Below are 21,709 nucleotides of genomic sequence, written 5' to 3'. Positions count from 1 at the left end.
TCATCTGGATTCCCAGAGGAGCAGCTTTTCTTCTGCACTAGATTCGCCGAGGAAGACCAGACCTATCTACACCACCACTGGACCTTTGGAGGAAAACTACACCCTTCTGCAGGAACCACTGCTTCAACAGAACCACATCTGTCCCTCCAGGAGGACTGCAGCCACCATTTAATCGGAGTGCAACAAACACCCTGACTAACAGTGTGTCAGCTTGGATTCTGACTCTGTCAGTGTTTTCTTTCTACTACTGCATTTTTTATTTTATTTTTCCTAGCAAAGAACTGTTATTCCTATTTCCATATTTTTTCCCTGAGAGCCCCTTAATTTCAAAATTATAGTAATTTGGAGGGAGGGGGTTTACATTTTCAATTTTAAGGGAGGCTCTGCCTTCCTTAGCAGACACCAAGACAGGCAGCGGGACCATCAAACCCAACGCGCCCAGCCCTTGTTTTCCCCCAAACCAGGATTTCCTGTTTCTAAACCTTGGCCCGATGCAAGAGGAGGAGGTCGTGAGGAAGAGGAAGATGGCCCAGCAGCCCCAAGCAGGTGAGGAGGAAGTCAGTGCCCCTTTCCACCTCTCTCCTGCGCCCCCATCTCCCACCCCAGCACGGCCCCCGGCTGCAGGACAACCCTGCTGCCAAAGCTGTCCTGCTGGGGATGCACTGGGGGGATCTCCTTGTCCTTCCCTGTGGCACGGAGGCAAATCCCATCTTCTCCTTGTCCTGCCTCCCCCAGACCAGGAGCTGAGGATGGAGATCAGGGCGGACAAATCCCCACAGCAGAACCTTGTGGAAGAGGCTGTTTTGAGCAGCTCCACAGCACAGGAATCCAACGGGGAGGAAAAACCCCGGAGATCCCACACGAGGAGGGGCTGCAAACGCAGATCTCGGGGATCTGAGGGGGAAAGACCCACCCTGGACTGGGGTGGCGCCTGGAGCTCAGAGCTGGTGGTCCATGAGCAGCTTCAGGGTAAGGAGAAGCCCCAGAAGTGCTTGAAATGTGGGAAGAGCTTCAACCAGAAATCCAACCTGATCTGCCACATGAGAATCCACACGGGGGAGAGGCCCTATATATGTGAGGAGTGTGGGAAGAGCTTCAGCCGGAGATCCAACTTGACTGTCCACCTCAGGAGCCACACCAAGGAGAGGTCTTACAAGTGTGAGGAGTGTGGGAAGAGCTTCAGCCGGATCTCCTGCCTGATTGTCCACCTGAGGAGGCACACCGAGGAGAGGTCCTACAAGTGTGAGGAGTGTGGGAAGAGCTTCAGCCGGATCTCCCACCTGACTGTCCACATGAGGAGGCACACTGGGGAGAAACCCTACGAGTGTGATAAATGCAGAAAGGGGTTTCAGACCAGCTCTGGTCTCCTCAGGCACCAGCACACTCACACAGAGGAGAGGCCCTTCCTCTGCCCCGACTGTGGGAAAGGCTTCAAGTACAACTCCTCCCTTGTCAGCCACCAGCACATGCACACCCAGGAGAGGCCCTATGAGTGTCCCGACTGTGGGAAGAGATTCACCCACAAGTCGAACCTGATTGTCCACAAGAGGATCCACACTGGCGAGAGGTCTTACGAGTGTGGGGAGTGTGGGAAAAGCTTCTGCCAGCGCTCCCACCTGATCTACCACCTCAGGAGCCACACTGGGGAGAAGCCCTTCGAGTGTGATAAATGCAGGAAGAGGTTTCAGACCAGCTCTCATCTTGTCAGGCACCAGAGGATTCACACGGATGAGCGGCCCTTTCGCTGCCCTGACTGCGGGAAGGGCTTCAGGGATAACTCCACCCTCGTGACCCACCGGCGCATCCACGCTGGGGAGAGGCCCTATGAGTGTCCGGAGTGTGGGAAGAGCTTCTCTCAGAGCTCTATCTTGAGCAGACACCAACAGAGCCAGCACTAAGGGCAGCACTGTGAGTGCCCCAAGTGCAGGAAGAGCTTCCTGTGCTGCTCCAGCTCCTGGCCCCAAAGAGGGATCCACCCTGGATGATCCCCAGTGACCCTCGGTAAGCAGAGCCCGGGCAATCCCTGTTGCCGGTTATCCATGTTGGAAACCACCTGTCCAGCGGCTTCACGTCTTCCTGGCACCCTGTGACCTGGATTTTCCTTTCATTTCTGTTTGTCCCTTTAAAACACACAAAACCAGGGTAAAAATAAAGACATTGAAATAAGCCATTGATGGGGACATGGGGGGATCTTCCAGGGGATGGGGGACATGCTGGGTTTGAGTGAGGTGAGAGTTCCTGGGAGGGACTTGGGGGTTGCTCAGGGCTTTGGGCAGAACAGGCCTAGTAGCTGTAGAAATGCTGGGAGACCCTGGTGAAAGTTGTGGGGCGGCTGATCAAGTACCCCCTGCCCTGGAACTGTCTCTGTGTCCCTTTGTCCTGATTGCCAATGTCCCCTGTCCAGGATCCCCCTCTCCCTGCTTTCACCCCCTCTCACCCACCCATTCTAGTGTCACCCTGGTACCGTTCCACTCCCATCCCAGCCGGAATCTCATTCCAGTCTCATTCCCTGTCCCTGTCCCATATTCCAAGTCTCTGTTCCCCTTCTGTTATTCACGGTCCCACTTCTGTTCCCATATTTCCATTTCAATATTCCATGTCCTATACCCATATTCCAATTCCCGGTTCCTGTCCCCATTCTCTGTGCCATTCCAGTTCCGGGTGGCATTTCCAATCATGTCCCCATTCCCAGTCCTCTTCCTGGTCCCCATTCCCACTCCCTGTCCCCATTCCCGCTCCCTGTCCCCTCTCACCAGATGCCGCCGCCATTGCTCCAGCCTCCCCGGCCCTCACATAAGCGAGCAAACCCTGCGCTGCTCCCACCTACCAATCCCCATAGGATCCCAATAGGAGAGTGCGCGACCACTCTCCTATTCTCATAACCACGTCTTCTATCGTGGCCCCGCTAGCCGCCGGCTGCAGTCGCTTCCGAGTGCTGTCTGCTCCCAGTTCCCTCCCAGTGCTCCCAGTAAAAGCGGGACTGGCAGGGAAAGCGCTCCCAATTCCTTCCCACTGCTCTCAGGATCTTTCCCAATGCTCCCAGTTTCACTGCCCAGTTTCACTGCCGTGCTGTTTCGGAACCCGCCCAGGGCAGAGCTTGGCTGCTTTTGGGTGTCAGCATTGCCCGAGCTGGGCTAGGAGCGAAAGAAAAGTGGGAGGAAGTGGAGGAACAGAGGACAAGGCGTAAGAGGAGGAGCGGAAGGAAGAGGAGCAGCAGAACCACGTTGGTTTCCCCGCAACCTTCCCCCGCTGCTCAGGCCAAAGCGCCCCCGGCTCCTGCTGCATCGCCCCCTCTAGGAGCCGCAGGTGAGTGGGGAGGGGGAGCTCACCTCAGATCCATCAGGGGGTCTCCAGGATGGCTTTTTTGCGAGGCATGGGATGTTTGGATCTTGCAGGACCTGAAACCTGAACCGTAATTTTCCCATGGAGGAAACACCCTCACGTTCGCCCGGTACCGGCAGGCACGGGGCGATCTTGGGCTGGGGGATGCCCGGGAGAGCCGAGGGGAGCTCGGGAGCCCTGGAGTGGGGAGAGCGCAGAGGGGCGATCGTGGAGCCGGGAGACAAACTGGCTGCCTGGAGGAGTGGGGGAGGCTGAGGATGAGCGGGCCCCGGGCCCTCAGAGGCTGAAAGGGGCGCTGACTTCTCCAGCTGCACTTGGGCAGAGGGACCATCAAACCCAACGCGCCCAGCCCTTGTTTTCCCCCAAACCAGGATTTCCTGTTTCTAAACCTTGGCCCGATGAAGAAGGAGGAGGCCATGAGGAGGCAGATGGCCCAGCAGCCCCAGGCAGGTGAGGAGGAAGTCAGTGCCCCTTTCCACCTCTCTCCTGCGCCCCCATCTCCCACCCCAGCACGGCCCCCAGCTGCAGGACAACCCTGCTGCCAAAGCTGTCCTGCTGGGGATGCACTGGGGGGATCTCCTTGTCCTTCCCTGTGGCACGGAGGCAAATTCCATCTTCTCCTTGTCCTTCCTTCCCCAGACAATGAGCTGAGGATGGAAACCAGGGAGGTCAAATCCCCACAGCAGAACCTTGTGGAAGAGGCAGTTTTGAGCAGCTCCACAGCACAGGAATCAAAGGGGAAAGAAAAGCCCTGGAGATCCCACACGAGGAGGGGCTGCCAACGCCGATCACGTGGATCTGAGGAGGAAAGACCCACCCTGGGCCAGGGAGGGAGCTGCAGCTCAGAGCTGGGGTTCCATGAGCAGCTCCAGGATGGGGAGAAGTCTCAGAAGTGCTCAGAATGTGGGAAGAGCTTCTCCCTGAGCTCCTCCCTGATCCGCCACATGAGAATCCACATAGAAGAACGTCTCGAAGAGTGTGATAAATGCAGGAAGAGGTTTCAGATGAGTTCTTGCCTCATCAGGCATCAGTGGAGTCACAAAGGTGAGAGGCCCTTCTGCTGCCACCATTGTGCAAAAGGCTTCATGTATAACTCCGGCCTCATCACTACCTGCGCATCCACAGCGGGGAGAGGCCCTACGAGTGTCCTGAGTTTGGAAAGAGTTTCACCCAGAACTCCACCCTGACTGCCCACCTGAGGACCTGCACGGAGTCACGACCCTATGAGTGTGCAGAGTGTAGGAAGAGCTTCAGGACGAGCTCTGAACTGACCATCCACCAGAGAAACCACACTGGAGACTGGCCTTTTGAGTGTGGGGAATGTGGGAACAGCTACCAGAGGAGAAGCCACCTGACCCGCCACATGGAAGTCCACACAGGGCTGGAACAGCCCTACAAATGTGGGCAGTGTGGGAAGAGCTTCATGTCAAAGTCCCACCTGATTGGCCACCTGAGGATCCACACTGGGAAGAGGCCCTGTGAGTGTGTTAAATTCAAGAAGAGGTTTCAGACCAGCTCCTTTCTCCTCCTGCACCAGCAGCTTCACACAGGTTAGCGGCCCTTCAACTGCCCTGACTGTGGGAAGGGCTTCAAGCAGAACGCTGCTCTCATCAGCCACCGGTGCATCCACACTGGGGAGAGGCCCTACAAGTGTTCTGAGTGTAGGAAGAGCTTCTCTCAGAGCTCTAACTTGACACCAGACACCAACAGAGCCAGCACTAAGGGCAGTCCTGCAACAGGAAGAGCTTCGTTCCCATGACACCCTTTGTCCTCTGATTTTGGGTCCTTTCCCCCCACTTTGAGACGTTTCCCCCTGTTTTGTATCCTTTCCCCATCTTTTGCATCTTTTCTCCCTATTTTGTGTCTTTTCCTCCCTACTTTGGATCTTTCTCTGTCATTTGGGTCACCTCCCCCCCATTTTCGGTCACTCTCCCCCTATTTGGGGTCCTTTTCCCCCTTTTTGGCTCATTTCCCTATTTTCCATCCTTCCCCCCGCCCCAGTTTCAAACATCCTCCACTTTGACTTGGTGAAGTTTTGGGTGCATCCCACCCTCCAACCCTCTCCACACCCCTAAATCCCCTTCACCTCCCCACCCCCACCCACCCAGGCATGTCCCCAGCTGTGTTCCTAACTGTCCCCCCATGCCACATGGACTCAGTGCTCGCTATCCTGGATGCCCTTGAGTCCCCAGCCCAGGACTCTGGATCTCCTTTTCCAGGAATTCCAGAGCTGGCCTGGCTTCCAGGGAACACCAGTGGCACTGGGCCTCGGGGTGGGTGGCCTGGTGGGGTTGCTGGGACGGGGTTTGGGGTCATCTTGGCACTGACCAAGGGTCTTGTCCACTCTGCAGTGAGAAGTGCCCCTGGCTGGAGAGTATGGGATGGATGGGGGCAGGAGAGGTTGGACCTTGGTCCAGATGGACACGAGATCATGGATCCCACTCTGGATGGACACTGATCCAGATAGACACCAGAGCCATGGATCCCACTCTGGATGGACCCTGGTCCAGATGGACACCAGAGCCATGGATCCCACTCTAGATGGACACTGGTCCAGATGGACACCAGACCATGGATCCCAGCTGGATTCTGATCTGGACAGCCCCTGGCCCTGCAGCCAGCCTGCCCCCAGCCCAGATGACCACCAGCCTGGCCACAGCCTGGCCCATCCCACTGTCCCACCAGCCCATCCCAGTAGCCCCCAACCCAAAATCCCCCAAAATAAACCCAATGCTATAACATAAGCTCCACATGGTCCCTGCAGAGGGAGAGGGAAACTGAGGTGAGGGCTGGGGAGGTGACTTTGTGGTGATGGGAGGGGACTTTGGGACCCACCCTGGAGACTCCAAAAAGAGCACCCATCCCCCAAATTGTCACCACAGCATTGTGGGCCCTCAGGCTGTCCCTGCAGGAGCCACCAGCTGTCACTCCAAGAGCCACTGTGACCCTGCAGTCCCTTTGATGGGTAACCCACGCTGTGCCCTCAGTGTCATTGGCACACCCCCAGTGGGAGCAGCGGCATCACCTCCTGGGGCACAGGTGAAGGAGGAGGAAGAGGTAGGGGCGGGGGGGGGCAGTGCAGAGTCGCACAGCGCCCTTGGGGGGATGGAAGTGGTTAGGGAGACGCCAAAAATGTTGTTCCTTCCCCCCCACTGTAGGATGTGGGCCACCCCCTGTTTTGGGGCACTGGTGACAAATTGGCGGGTGGTGGTGACAAAAAGCACAGGTGCCACCTCAGGGGTGACACAGAGAGGGGGTCCTGCAGTGCCACCAAGTCCCCCACGCTGAGGGAGTGACAAAGGGGGGGTCGGCAGGGGGGAGGGGAAGTGTGGCAGGGGTGCCATGGAAATGCCCCCGGTTCTCCTGTGGCCGGGATGTGCGGGTGGTGGAGCTCCGGTCACCCTGTCTCCCTGGCAGCCTGTCACCATGACTGTGTTCACAGGGGTCTTAGCATGAGGGAATAGATGAGGATCTGACTCCATGTTTCAGAAGGCTTGGTTTATTATTAAATTATATCTATTATATTAAAACTATACTAAAAGAATAAAAGAAAGAATTTTATCAGAAGGTTAGCTAAGAATAGAATAGCAAAGAATGATAACCAAGGCTTGTGGCTCGAACTCTCTGTCGGAACCAGCTCACTGTGATTGGCCATTTTTTTTAAAAACAACCAACATGGCCCAATCAAAAATCCACCTGTTGCATTCCACACCAGCAGATAACCATTGTTTACATTTTGTTCCTGAGGCCTCCCAGCTTCTCAGGAGGAAAAATCCTAAGGAAAGGATTTTTCATAAAAGATGTCTGTGACATATCACTCTTTTTATTTTAGTTAAATTAAAAAGAAAAGTGTCTGTAATTTCGTCTGCTGTACCCATGCAGAGGAAAGAACAAACACTTGACGGGTTATCTGTTGCCAATGAAAAACCTCAATCAAGTGCTGATGTGGAATGATCATGGAAATTCTTCACTTGTAGAACATAAAATTCTATCATATTCACTTAAATAATCTTACAACATAAGAAAATGCAAAAACAATGCAAAGAAATTCATTGCTTCAACTCCAAACAGCTGAGTTTCAGGAGAAAGTCCATGGACTGAAGATGTTCCTCTTTGACATTTCTGAAAGTCCCTTTTGGTCCTCAAATAGGCTTGCAGAATCCTGAAACAACAAATTGCTAAAGAAAAATCATCAATGATTATAAAAAAAAGGTGAGTCCTCGGGGGATGCCATGTCCCCACCCTACTGTCCCCAGCCCTATTGTGGCCCTGGCAGGCTGGTGTCCCCTGTCACCTGCAGGTGCCCAGACCACCCAGCTTCTCATGGAGCCCCCCTGGAGACCAGCAGTGCTGTGGGACCGGATGACACTGACCTGCCAGGGCTTGGGGACTGCCGGTGCCACCACCTGGTACAGGGATGGGCAGCACTGGTGGCAGGAGGGACCTGAGAAGCTCACTGTCACCCAGAGTGGCACCTACACATGTGACAGACCCGGGACTGGGCTCAGCCCCCCCTGTGACAGTCTCAGACAGTGAGCGGGGTTTGGGTTTCCCCAGCCTGGCACCTGCGGGGACCCCAAAGATTCTGGGTGGGCTCAGCTCCATGGGTCACCTCCTGTGAGACCAGAGCCCATCCCCTGCTCTGGGGACATCCCAGAGCTTCCCAGTATGGGGGACCCCTGTGTGGAAACTTGGGACCCGTGATGGGCAGGGTGTGACCCAATGGGGATATCCCGGTGATATGGGCACCTTCCAGATCTCTGTGATGTGTAAGGACCCCTCTGTCCCCAGACTGGGTTGTGCTGCAGGTGCCAGCGTGGGTGCTGCTGGAGGGGGACACGGTGACACTGCACTGTCGGGGTCGATGGAACTGCATGGTCAGCTCGGTGTCCTTCTACCATGAGGGGAAGAAACTAGCATGGCACCGCAATGGGACAGAGCTGTCCCTGTTCCATCTGCAGCTGAGCCACAGCAGCAACTACCACTGTAAGGGCTGGGTGAGGTCCTGGGGGTGGAAGGAGTCAGCGCCAGTGACACTGACAGTACACGGTGAGCATCCCTGTGCACTCCGGGGTAGGGGGGAGCCCTGTGTTGGAATTGGGAATCCCTGTTGATTTGGGTGTGACCCCACGGGTGGATCCCCATGCAAACGCGACCCCCGGTTTGAAAGGACCCCTCTCTCCTGCAGCCCGGTTGGTGCTGCAGGTGTCGACTTGGGAGCTGCTGGAGGGGGACACGGCGACACTGCGCTGCCAGCACTGGCGGGACATGCCGGTCACTGGAGTGCGATTCTACCATTGGGACCAGGAGGTGGAGAGGTCCCTCAATGGGACTGAGCTGTCACTGTACCCTCTGCAGCTGCACCACAGCGGCCTCTACAGCTGCAGGGGCTTGGTGAATTCTGAAGTGTCATCATGGGCACTCTCAGCACCAGTGACTCTGACAGTGTACAGTGAGCATCCCTGCGGCTGGAACACCAATCTCCTGACACCCCCAAAGCAACTTCCCAATGGACTCAGAGTCACAGCCCTCACCTCCCCTCTCCTTCTCCGAGCTCTTCTTGGTGCTGGTGCTGGAGGGTCCCCCCGAGCCCACCCTGAGGTCCCCCCTGACTCTCAGCTGCCTCAGCACCCCCAGCAACCTGCAGCCCCGAGCCCCCCTCCTGCACGTGTTCTACCGGGACGGGCAGGAGGTGGGGGGTTCACAGCGGTCCCGCAGCTGCTGGTGCCTGCCGTGGGGATCTTCCACTCAGGGAATTACAGCTGCCAGGTGCACTTCGAGGGGGGAACCGTGCAGAAGAGGAGCGCCCAGCTCCACGTCACGGTGTGCAGTGAGTGTGGGGATGGGCATGAGGAGCCCCCACAGCCTCCTCAGGTCCCCTTCCTGGGCACCTCCACGTGCCCCTGACATCTTGCTTGTGTTGCTTCACCTCTGCCCTGTGTCCCCTCACCCCTTCCTGAGGTGACCTCATCCCCAACATCCCCCATCACACCAATCACCCCATCCCTATCCCCTCACACCAGCTGCCAGCCCTTCCCTGTGGCCTCAGCCCCATCTCTGTCCCCACAGTGCCCGTGGCCAATGCCACCATCACCCCCGGTCCCCTGGCACACCAAGTGTGTGTAGGTGACAACGTGACCCTGCACTGCTCGGTACAGGTGGGCTCAATCCCTGTCACCTTCATCTGGCTGCACAATGGGCAGGAGGTGGCACAGGGTCCCCTCCTGGAGCTCAGGGCCATCAATGTGGGACATTCGGGCACCTACCAGCGCGTGGCCACCAACCAGCTGGGACAGGATGGGCACCACGTGTTCCAGACACTCAGCCCTGAGCTGGCACTGGAGGTGACACCTGGCTCATCCTGGGTCACAGGTGGGGTCACGTGGGGTCATCAGAGTGTTCAGGATGACCCCAATGTGTCCCCCTCAGTCCTCAGCAGTGGCTGTGAATGTCGGGAGGACCCTCCTGTTCCTGCTCCTGCTCCTGGCTGTCATCGGGGGCTGTCACTGGTGGCACCACTGGGGTGGGTGACAATGGAGGGGATGGGGGGTTCCTGGAGTGAGGGGGAGCCCCCAGAGTGGGGGCAGAGATCGGCAGCACCCAGGGCCCCTGAGCTGGGGGAAACTGAGCCTGCAGTGACCTCAGCCGGGGGTCCTGAGGGATTTGTGGGGAATGTGGAGAGTCTTGGTTGGGCTCCAGGGCCTTCCCTGGGTAGGTTTTGAGGAACATTGAGGTGGCACAGGGAGCTCGTGGAGGGTTTGGTGAGGTCCTGGAGGGCTGTGCAGGGATGTTGGGGGATCTTTCTGGGGTCCTGGTGGAGTTTGGGGGTGCCTTTCCCTGCCAGGCTTGGGGTTCTGGGGACCCAGATGTTTGGGGGCACCAGGGGGAGTTGGGGATCCTGCAGTGGTGCAGAGGTTCTGGGGGGGGTTAAGGGGTGCTCAGAGTGTCCGGGGGGAATCAGGGATCCATTGGGAATCAGGGATCCATTGGGGATTTGGAGTTCCCATGGGTCGTTGGAGCTGCTGAGGTCCCAGGAAGGTTAAGGGGTCCCAGTGTCCCCTCGGTCACCCCCTCCCTTTTCCCTTGCAGCCACCAGAAAGCTGCAGAACAGGTGAGTGGAGGGCTCGGGCTGGGACTCCCCTTTACCCCTCCCCAGACCCCCCCATTCTCCCCAGGACTCCCCGGAGGAGGGGGCTGTGCTCAACACCCCCATCATGGGCACTGAGTGGGCAGGGGATGAGTACAGGGGGGGACAGGGACACATCACCTGCAGGTGTCACCTCCCAACCAGGTCCCCAGAACTGGTGTCACTCTCAGGGCCCCCATGGGTGTCCCCCAGCCCTGCGCCACCTCAGGATCCACAAATGAGCAACATGGAGCTGTTGGGACCCCACGAGGGACAGTGGGACCCCCGTGAATACGAGAGCATGCTGTGACACTGGGGGGTACTGGGGGGCATTGATTCCCCTCAAGGGTCTCTCCTTCCTCTTCACAGGACCCCACAGGGCTCCTCCTTCCCTCTCCCAGTGCCACGGAAGCACATGACATTTTTCCCCTCTTACTGTACCCAAAATGACACTTTTTGATTAAACTGTTTGAGAAACAAGGCTCACTCTTCATAATCATAAAATGTTTAATAAGTGATAAAAGGGACAGTAAACAGTGTGCTGGGTGCTTGGCAACCACCAGAGGCACACGGTTAACTACAACAATTCTTCTTACATAGCTTTTCATTGTATTTGTTAAATACATACTCCGGAGGGTTATACATATTGAAACATTCTTTCCAGTTCACATGTTCTGGGAATCCTTTCATTTGGTTTTGTCCTTGATCCATTTTCTTTAAGTCCATGTAATATTACAGATTAAATTTATATATTTTATTCCCTCACAAGGCCCCCCTGTTCTGTGGTTTGACAGTTCTTGATAGCCAAAGATTCAGTGGTAAATTCCTCTTTGCAGTCTTTCTTTTATTATTTGTTTACTTGCTTCTTTTCAATGTGTTCTTCTCATACAGATGAGATACTCCACCAGTACTTTAAATCAACATTAGCTATTTCACAAAATTATCTGAGTTATTATCGTCATTGTCACTTAGTTAAACAAATAAAGGCTTTAGCTACTTCTGCAACAGTTAATGTTGTAATACACAGCACATTGTCTCTATCTAGATATTTTTGATGAGGCTAAACTATAATATATTTATCACATTGAAACATATATTCTACACAGGGATTAGGGTAAAAAGGCTGACAAATTGTAGTGCATCAAAAGCAGTTAAAAAGGGATTACAAACTGTATTGTATCAAAAAAATTTACAAACACAAATATAATAGTGAAAGCCAATGACTACATAGCTATTCATAACAGGGGGAAGGTGTGTTGAAGGGTTTATTTGACTTCTTATCTTGCTCTGATTTTGTCAGCAATAAATTCAATTTATATCTCTAAATCATAAGAAGTTTTGCCTGTGACAGGATTTGATGAATGATCTCTCCTGGTCCTTGTCTCAACCCAGGAATCCTTTGCTCAATTTTCTCTCCCCATCCAGGTGTGGAGGGCAGTGAGAGAGCGGCTGTGGTGGGTGCGGGGCATCCGGCCACTGTCCATGCACGACAAGGCAGGGAGGCGGAGGAGGGTCCAGGTCAGGTTGTTGAGCATATTGGTGTGGGATTTGCAGTAGTGCTGGGGCTCTCTTACACACTTCAGCAAAGGAACAAAGAGATCAACTGCTGCATTTCTGGACTGGTTCCCTCTCAGCTGCCCCTGCAGGGGCAGTTTCCAGCCAGCCCTGCTTTGAAAACCATCAAAGGCCCTCACAGAGCCACTGCTTGGGCTCCCTTTGGGTTTTGTGCTTCTTGCAGGGCTGAATAAAACACAGCCAGGCCTTTTCCCCCACAGAATTCTCACCTCTGCAGCAGCTCTAAAGCTGCCAGAATCTAAGCCAACGGGGCAGGGGGAAACATCCATCCCTGGCTCCCTACACAGCCTCAGACTCGAAATTCTGGCAACACCATGTCCACGCCATCTCCCACCTTCACCCCCATGTCCCACAAGGTCCCCACGCTAGCTCCATCCTGTCCCTGACCTGCCCCCACAAAGGGTCACCTACACGTGGGGACAGACGTGACCTCGCTTCCTTCCCCTTCATCCAAAGAGCCCCCAGCCAGGGGAGCGGTGGCCCCAGCAGCGAGTGACAGTCAGTGCACATGGTGGGGGACACCGGGATGGCCAGGAAGGTGGCGCTGCTCCTGTCGGTGAGTGCCCCAGGAATGGGCCCTGGTAAGGCACAGACTGGTGGGGAGGGGGCACAGGGGGGCTGGGGGGTCCCGTGAGGTCCCCAATGGCAGCAGAGCCAGTGCATAGGCATGGAGCCCAGCATGACCAGAGATTTGGGGTGGCTTTAGGGACAGAAACAGGGGAACTGGGATGTGGAGACAGGAACAGGGGGATGGAGATGTGAGGACAAGGATGTGGCAGAAAGAGCCTTGGGGCTTGGGTCACTGTGGAGACAGGGACAGGGGAACAGGGATGCAGGGACAGGGACAAGGGCCACTTTGCATGGGGATGGGCTGGGAGGACAGCTGCCATTGGAATGGGATCATGGGCACAATGCCATGAGGTTGTGGCCATGGGGCAGGTGCTGTAGGGCTGGTGGAGGTGGACAGTGCAAACATAAGATATCCAGAGTGTCCCCATGAACCTCACCTGGCTCTGTCTCTTCTCCCTTCCAGCCCAGACTATCAGCCTCGGTGGTGAGTCCTCACGGGATGCCATGGCACCACCTCAGTGTCCCCAGCCCCATGCTGGCCCTGACAGGCTGGTTTCCTGGGAGGGACGGGGGTCCCAGGGAGCTGTAGAGCCCCCAAGAGTTTGGGAGCGATGGGGCAGCACCCACAGACCCAGAACTGTGACCTTCTCTGGGCATCCTGTAGGGTTTGGACAGGTGGTGGAGGGTCCTGCATGGATGTTGAGGGTTCTTTCAGGGGCCCTGGGGATGTCTGGGGAGGATCTCTGTCCTGCTGGGCTTGGGTTCTTGATGCTGACTTTGTTAGGGGCACTGGAGAGGTTCACAGATTCTGGGGGCCTTCAGAAATTCTTGGACATCCCATGGGGGTTCAGGAATCCTGAGAGGGGTCAGGGCCCTGGGACCACACAGTGACTCCTTCCCTCTTTCTTTTGCAGCTGCCAGAAAGCAAGAGGAAATGTGAATGAGGGACTCAAGCCACACTCTCCCTTTTTGCCCCAACCCCCAAGCCCTTCCATTCCCTCCCCCACATCCCCTTTATTCTTTCAGGACCCCCCCAGATCCCCTGGCCCCCCCAGAGGAGGGGGAGGTGCTGTACACCCACGTCGTGGTCACCAAGAGGGCAGGGGGTGAGTACAGGGGGGACACATGCAGAGGGACACATCACCCATGAGTGTCACCCCACCCAGATCCCACAGCCCATGTCTCTTGCAGTGTCCCCCCGTGCCACCACCCTCCAGGATCCCCAGGTGACCTACGCAGAGCTGTGGGGACCCCAGGGACGACCAAAGGAGTCCAGGGACATCAATGAGGTTGTGCCATGATACTGTGGGGAACTGGGGGGCACTGGGGGTCCCCACCCATGGGCACCTACTTGTGTGTGTGCTGCCACTAAAAACTGCCCCTCTCCCTTCCCGTGGAGAGACAAAGATGCCAAAGGGCTGAGAGAAGAACAATTTCCTGAAACAGCAACCAGAGAAAAAAACCAACAGCAGCAAGGTTCAGAGTCCAAATTGTCAAAAAAGAAACAGTTTCCAGGGATATCCACTGAAAAGGAGCAAACCCCAGACATTTCCCTCAGCACGTTTCCTCCACCAGAGGAACCTGACAGGGCTCTGGGTCTTCCTTGCTCTGATGGCCAAAGTGGCCTTCAGGTGGCTCTGGATTCTCTTGTCCCCTGTCTCAAATCCCTCCTCTGCCTTGTTACCCACACCAGGATGTCACAAAGGCCCTGTGGGGATTCCAGAGCCTCCCCCTTTGCCCTGCAGTCGGGATCAGGCCATGGCACAGAGTGGGGTATCAGAGACAAGAAAAGATTGATGTCTTGAGTCATTTTGGAACAGCTGCATGTGACAGGGGTGGGTCAGGCCTTGCTTTTGGTGAGACAGGGCTCCATCTGTCCATCAGTCTGTCAGCCATGGCACACTGGGGACAGTGTGATGATCTGCCAAAGCCAGCTCCTAAGTGGCCAGGTGACCAGAAGTGCCAGCTGGGGAGAGGGCCCTTGGTGGCCCAACTGACTTAAAAGGCAGAGCATGAGGTGGTCAAGTCCTTGACCCTGTCTTTCTTGGTGCGTGTGTCCCGTTCATGCTGGAACCCAGGAACTGAAAACTCATTTAAATGAGGAATATCTGTCAAAGAAAGTGGGAATCTTCCTAGAATAGAAAGAAGACCCATGCCTAAAACTCTTTTTTATTTCAAACATTACAGGGTTTCTAGACAGAACTGTAGGAAAAGGAAGAACATCTCTTTACTGAGAAATTTATAAACCAGAACAGAACAAACAACACAAACGCAGAACTTTCCCTCCCACTCAGCGCTGTTGGTTTTGGTGGCAGTTATAACCACGATCGGCAGGGGGCGCTGCAGGCAGCATTCCCGGCCAGCAGGGGGCACTGCAGGAATCAGTCCCCGGCCAGCAGGGGGTGCTGCAGGAAGCACTCCCGGCCAGCAGGGAATGGCCCGGTCCAGCTCCATCCCCTCAGGGGCCATGGCGGCCTCGGACAGGAGGGAGGAGGGGAAATCGCTCCTTTTGCAAACTCACGGGCACCAATCGGTCCCGGCACCACCACCGGCAGCAGGCAGAAGCTGCCAAGACACCAGGCTGGATCCCAGTGCCCACTGGCAGCGTAGCAGTGTCCCGGGGCCAGGCACAAGCCTTGCACAACATCCGTGACTGCTCTCCATGATCCCAAATGGAAGGAAGGCAGCGCCTGACCCCAGGCAGGTCTCGGTACCACAGCAGCACCTCTGATGGCTTTATGCCACAATTCCTGCAAACCATCAGTCTATAGCTCAGGTGAGTAGGGCAGGGATGGAGCAGCTTTGGGGACACCTGGAATCTACACAGGGTCACTCCCCACAGCCCCACCATGGCCGCAGCCAGAGCCCCTGCTCAGTATTTCCACACTTTTCAATCTTGTCTGGCGGCCACGACCTGAACCCAAGCATTCTTTCCATGGGGTTCCAGAAGGCTGCAGGTTTAGTTCAAAGAAGACGGTGCGGGTAAAGCTGTTGAGCTCAGTGTGGTGGATTGCGCAGCAGTTTTGTGGTTCTCTTGGTGCCTTACCAAGAGGAACAAATGAACAATTGCTGCATATTCAGGTTGATTCCCACTCAGCTGTGACTGCATGGGCGGTTTTCAGCCAGCCCTGCTCTGAAAATCATCAAAGACTCTCAAAAGAGCCACTCCTTGGGGTCTCCTTGGGTTTTGTGCTCCTTGCAGGGCTGAGCAAACCACAGGCTGGCCTTTTTCCCTGATAGAATTCTCACTTCTGCAGCAGCTCCACAGGCCTAGAGCCCCTTAGAATCTGTCTGGAGTCACACCCAGTCTGCTAGCAACTTGTGGGGGCTGTGCTGAGCCCTAGGTCACCCAAAATCTGAGGCACTCTGGGAAGGAGCTGGGAAGTATGGGTCCATCCAGCCACTGCCCATCCCTGGGACCTCCATACCCCTGGAAATCAAATCAAGGGTACCCGATTTCTTAGGTCCCACCTTGCCTGGGAGCTCTATCCCAATATTTACATTCCCCAGGATCTCCATGGCCCAGAGCCCCTCTCCTAAGGAACTCTCTCCCCTTCATTCCATCCCCTGAAATCCTCCTTTCCCCAGGACCTTAATTCTCCAAGGACCCTCATTACTACAGGACCCCTCATTCCCCCAGTATCCTCATCCCATGACCCCAAATCCCTGGAGCCCACATTCCCCTGGGACTCCCATCCCTGAGTCCCCACATGTCTGGGGAACCCCATTCCCATGGCAACCCCATCCCTGGTGACTCCCCCTCTTCAGGACCTCCATTCCCAGGGACCCTATCCCTGGGACTTCCCATCCCCCTGGACACCCAGCCCTGGCTCACTAAAGCCACTGAGCCCCTCATTCCTAGGAACCCCATGTCCCACTGTGTCACACCCAGCATTGTCCCCATCCTGTCCCCACCCTCCCCACAACCTGTGCCCAGCTTGTGGCCACCCTGCCCCCACCAGGTGCCACCTACGCATGAGGATGTGACCTGACCTCGCTTCCTTCCCCTTTGGCCAAAGAGCCACTACCCAGGGGACAGCTGCCCCCCACAAGGAGTGACAGCCAGTCCACATGGCTGGGGACACTGGGATGGCCGGGAAGGTAGCGCTTCTCCTGTGGGGTGAGTGCCCCGGGCATGGGCCTGACATCCAGGGGATGGGGAGGGGAGGGGACCCAGGGGGGCTGCAAGTCCCCAATGCCAGCAATGCCAGTCCATGTTATCCACAGTGGACGCTGGTAGGACTGGGGATGCAGGATGGCTTTGGGGACAGGAACAGGGGTCAGGAATTTGGGAATGGGGACAGGAATGTGGGGACTGGCACCTTTGGGCTCATGTAGCTCTGGGGATAGGGGCAAGGGAACTGGGATGAAGGGACAGAAGGGGACAAGAACGGTGAGGATGTGGCCATGGGGATGGGCTCATGGGGATGGGATCATGAGCTGGTGGGGGTGACCTGGGCCAGCATGGACTGTGTCTGTGGTGTCCTTGTGCCCAGTGTGTCCACAGTGTCCCCGTGTTCTGCCTCAGCCCAGGGTGGCCTCAGTGTCCCTGTTCTCAAGGTGTCTGTGCCACAGGGATGTGGTGCACGGGTGGCTGTGACACAGACATGTCCTCCTGCCTCTCCAAATCTTTTGGAGACCACCTACACGCATTTTCCCATAAGTACTGCTGTCCCCATGGGGGCAGTTTGGGGACAGCCACCACACCCTCTACTCCAGGTGCTGCTGTCCCTCCAGAACCAGCCCCACCCAGCCCTGTCCCTTCTTCTTTCCAGCCTAGACCCTCAGTCTCACTGGTGAGTCCTCGGGGGATGCCATGGCTCCACCCTGCTGTACCCAGCCCCATGCTGGCCCTGGCAGGCTGGTGTCCCCTGTCACCCACAGGTGCCCAGAACACCCAGCTCTTCATGGAGCCCCCCTGGATGCCGGCAGTGCTGTGTGACCAGATGACACTGACCTGCCAGGGCTTGGGAACCACTGGGGCCACCACATGGTACCAGGACAGGCAGCGCTGGAGGCAGGGACATGAAAACGTCACTGTCACCGAGAGTGGCACCTACATGGGTGACAGACCTGGTACAGGGCACAGCCCCGAAGTGAGCATCTTAGATGGTGAGGGGATGTTTGGGTGTCCCCAGCCTGGAAACCGGGGGGACCCCAAGGGCTCTGAGTTTACTCCATTCCATGGGTCACCTCCTGTGTGACCAGAGCCTGTCCCCTGCTCTGGAGACATCCCAGAGCATCCCAGTGTGGGGGGATCCCCATGTTGGATTTGGGGACCCCTGGTGCTTTGGGTGTGACCCAGTGAGGGATCCTGGTGCCATCAGGTGTGTCAGGACCCCTCTGTGCCCCTGATGAGCTGGTGCTGCAGGTGACGGTGGGGGCGCTGATGGAGGGGGACACAGTGACCCTGCGATGCTGGGGCTGGGGGAACCGTACAGTCAAATTGATGTCCTTCTACCGCGAGGGGAAGAAACTGGAGGGGCTCCACGATGGGACCAAGCTGTCTGTGTCCCCTCTGCAGCTGAACCACAGCGGCCCGGCCGCTACAGCTGCAGGGGCTGGGTGAGGTCTTGGTTCTGGGAGGAGTCAGCATCGGTGACAGTGACAGTGCAGGGTGAGCATTGCAGAGCATCTCAGTGTGGAAGGACCTGTGTTGGAATTCAGGATCCCTGGTGCGCTGGGTGTGACCCAATGGGTGGATCCCCATAAAAACAGGACACCCGGTGTGACAGGACCCCCGTGTTCCGCAGCCTGGTTGGTGCTGCAGGTGTCAGCACGGGAGCTGCTGGAGGGTGACACGGTGACACAACGCTGCCGGAGCTGCCAGGATATGTCAGTCGCTGGGGTGTGATTCTACCATGGGGACAAGGAGGTGGGGAAGTCCCGCTATGGGCCAAGCTCTCCCTGTCCCCTCTGCAGCTGAACCACAGCAGCCACTACAGCTGCAGGGGCTTGGTGGGCTCTGAAATGTCACCATGGGAACAGTCAGCACCAGTGACAGTGACAGTGCACGGTGAGCACCCCCATGGCTGGAACTCCATCTCCTGACACCCTCAAAGACACTTCCCAGTGCAGAGTCACAGTCCTCACCTCCCCTCTCCTACCCTGAGCTCTTCTAGGTGCCGGTGCTGGAGGGTCCCCCCAAGCCCACCCTGAGGTCCCCCCTGACTCTCAGCTGCCTCAGCACCCCCAGCCCCCTGTGGCCCCGAGCCCCCCTCCTGCATATGTTCTACCGGGACGGGCAGGTGGTGGGGGGCCCACAGGGGTCGCTGTAGCTGCTGGTGCTCAAGGTGGGGGTCTCCCACTCGGGGAATTATAGCTGCCAGGTGCGCTCCAGGAGGGGCGCCGTGCGGAAGAGCAGCCCCCGGCTCCGCGTCACAGTGCGCATTGAATGTGGGGATGGGCACAGGGAGCCCCCACAGCCTCATCGGGTGTCCTGCCTGGACAGCTCTATGACCCCCGGAAACCTTTCTAGTGTCCCCCCACCTCTGCCCTGGTCTTCTTAACTTTCATGGTGTGACCCCATTCCCAACATCCCCCATCACACCCATCCCCTGTCCCTATCCCCCCACACCAGCTGCCAGCCCCTCCCTGTGGCCTCAGCCCTGTCTGTGTCCCTGCAGTGCCCGTGGCCAATGGCACCATCAACCCCGGTCCCTGGTCACAACAGGTGTGTGCAGGTGACAATGTGACCTGGGTCATTGGTGGGGTCCCACGGGGTCACCAGGGTGTTAAGGACCTCCGGGGTTCAGGAAGACCCCAATGTGTCCTCTCTGTCCCCAGCAGTGGCTGTGAATGTCGGGAGGACCCTCTTGTTCCTCCTCCTGCTCCTGGCTGTCATCGGGGGCTGTCACCGGTGGCACCGCTGGTGTGGGTGACAATGGGGGGGTGGACGAGCTCCTACAGGAACTGGGGGGAAGCCCCACACACTGGGGAGGCCGTTGGGGCATCACTCAAAACCCCTGGCTAGCAGGAAGCTGAGCCCTCAGTGACCATTGCTTCGGGTGCTTACAGATTTGGAGACATTTTGGAGGGTCCTGGGCTGTCCCAGGAAGGGCCTTGAGGCATATTGGGGTGACACTAGGATCTCCTGGGGGCTTTTAGGCAGGTGTTGGAGAGTTGTGCAGGGATGTTGAGAGCTCTTCAGGGATCCTGGAGCAGTTTGGAGGCTTCCCTGCATTCCATTCTTGGGGTTCTTGGGGCCTTGATAGGTCCTCAGGGACCGTGTGAAGAATCAGGGTCCCAAGGTGGTTCAGGGGTCCTGGGGAGGGGGTTGGAGTACCTGGGTGGCTCACATGTTCTGGGGCTCCTCGGGGATGATTTGGGGTGCAGGGGCCTGGGAGTCCAGTAGAAATCAGTGTCTGGTGGGGGCTCAGGGTCCAGTGGGCATTTAAAGGTCCAAGGTAGGTTTGTGGCCCTGGGCAATCCATGATAACCCGATCCTCTTCTTCTTGCAGCTCTTAGGAAATGTCAGGACAGGTGAATGGGGAGCTCCAGCCATGGCTCTTCTTGAGCCCCTCCCCAGACACCCCTCAGGCCCCCTCTTATCCCCACAGGGCCCCCCCAGAATCCCCTTATCCCCTGGAGGAGGAGGAGGGCCTGGACACTGAGCAGGCAGTGGGTGAGTATGGGGGATGGGTGGGTACATGGACATGTCACACATGAGTGTCACCCCAAGCCAGGTATCTCTAACTCTCCCCCCCAAGGACCCCCAGGTGACCCAGAGCTGCCAGGACCACATGGGTGACTGCAGGACACCAGTGACATCCATGGGAATGTGCTGTGACACTGGGGCACACTAGGAGTCCCCATCCCATGGCTCCCGTGGTGGCCCATCCTGCCTGGGGTGATGATCACAAGTCGGGGGGGGCTGTACAGGTACTCAATTCTCCCCTTTCCACCTCTCAGTGCTCCCAGCACACCCATGGCTCCCCAGGCTTCTCCCAGTGCCATCAGGGCTCAGGACCCATTTCCTTCATATTTGCTCCAAAATGCAGCTGTTTGGTTAAACTGGCAGAGATGGTGTTTGTTCAGCTTTGTTGGGCTTTGGGAATAGGATTCTCCATTTCTGGGCTGCCACTAAAACCAGGGACTACTGCCCCACTCCCTCCCCACAGGGGGACAAAGATCCCCAAGGGCTGAGAGAAGAACAATTTCCTGAAACAGCAATGACAGAGAATAAAACCAACAGCAACAGCAAGAGGAATCAGAGTCCAAATTGTCACACAGGGAATGATTTCCAGGGAAAGCCACCAAAAAGGAACAAACCACAGACATTTCCCCAGCATGTTTCCTCCACCATGGGAACTAGGCAGGGCCCTGGACCTTTCTTACTCTGATGGCCAAAGTGGCCTTCAGGAGGCTCTGGATTCTCTTGTCCCCAGTCCCAAACCCTTCCTCGGCCCTGTTCCCCACATAAAGATGTCACAAAGGCCCTGTGGGGGTTCCAGAGCCTCCCCCTTTGCTAGGGCAGTCAGGATCAGTCCATGGCACAGGGTGGGATGTCAGAGACAAGAAAAGTTTTATGTCCAGGGACATTTTGGAACAGCTATGTGTGGTAGAGGTGGGTCAGGCCTTGCTTTTGGTGAGACAGGGCCCCAGCTGTCCATCAGTCTGTCAGCCATGGCCCAGCGGGGACAGTGTGACGCTCTACTAAAGCCAGCTCCTAAGTGGCCTGGTGATGAGAAGTGCCACCTGCAGAGAAGGCCCTTGCTGGCCCAACTGGCTTATAGAGCAGAGCATGAGGTGGCCAAGTCCCTGACCATGTCTGCTCTTGGGGTGTCTGTCCCATCCACACTGCAATCGAAAATTGGGTAACTCATTTAAATGAGAAATATCTACCCAGGAAAGTGGGAATGTTCCTGGAATGGAGAAAAGACCCATGTCTAATACTTCCGTTTATTTCAAAAATGATAGGTCTTCCAGGCCAAAGCGCAGGAAAAGGAATAAGAGCTCCTTACTGGGAAATTTATAAACCAGAACAGAACAAACAACACAAACCCAGAACTTTCCCTCCTGTGCAGCGCTGTTGGTTTTTATGGCAGTTGTAATCGCAGCCAGTAGGGGGCGCTGCAGGGAGCAATCCTGGCTAGC

At 56.5% G+C, this 21,709-nt stretch overlaps 1 protein-coding gene across 1 annotated transcript; it reads left to right on the top strand.

Annotated features, from left to right (window-relative positions):
* Positions 1-491: 491 nt before the first annotated feature.
* LOC128946685 (zinc finger protein 436-like) lies at positions 492-1,898 on the top strand. The gene is made up of 2 exons (XM_054290621.1): positions 492-546; positions 943-1,898. Exons 1-2 carry the CDS (start codon positions 492-494, stop codon positions 1,896-1,898), a joined length of 1,011 nt encoding a protein of 336 aa, XP_054146596.1.
* The last annotated feature ends 19,811 nt before the right edge of the window (positions 1,899-21,709 follow it).

The sequence above is a fragment of the Melozone crissalis genome, unplaced genomic scaffold (assembly GCF_028551555.1).
Source record: "Melozone crissalis strain CALT ecotype California unplaced genomic scaffold, PUWL_Pcris_2 ptg000082l_1, whole genome shotgun sequence".
NCBI lineage: Eukaryota > Metazoa > Chordata > Aves > Passeriformes > Passerellidae > Melozone > Melozone crissalis.
The sequence above is the reverse complement of the archived record's forward strand: the minus strand, read 5'-3'. Positions and strand labels throughout refer to the sequence as shown.

What these genes read in the sequence shown, in the direction of transcription:
- LOC128946685 (XM_054290621.1), top strand. Translation starts at nt 492, where the DNA reads ATGCAAGAGGAGGAGGTCGTGAGGAAGAGGAAGATGGCCCAGCAGCCC. An exon ending in GGCCCAGCAGCCCCAAGCAG is followed by an intron (nt 547 to 942) that starts GTGAGGAGGAAG and finishes CCTGGAGCTCAG; the next exon opens with AGCTGGTGGTCCATGAGCAG.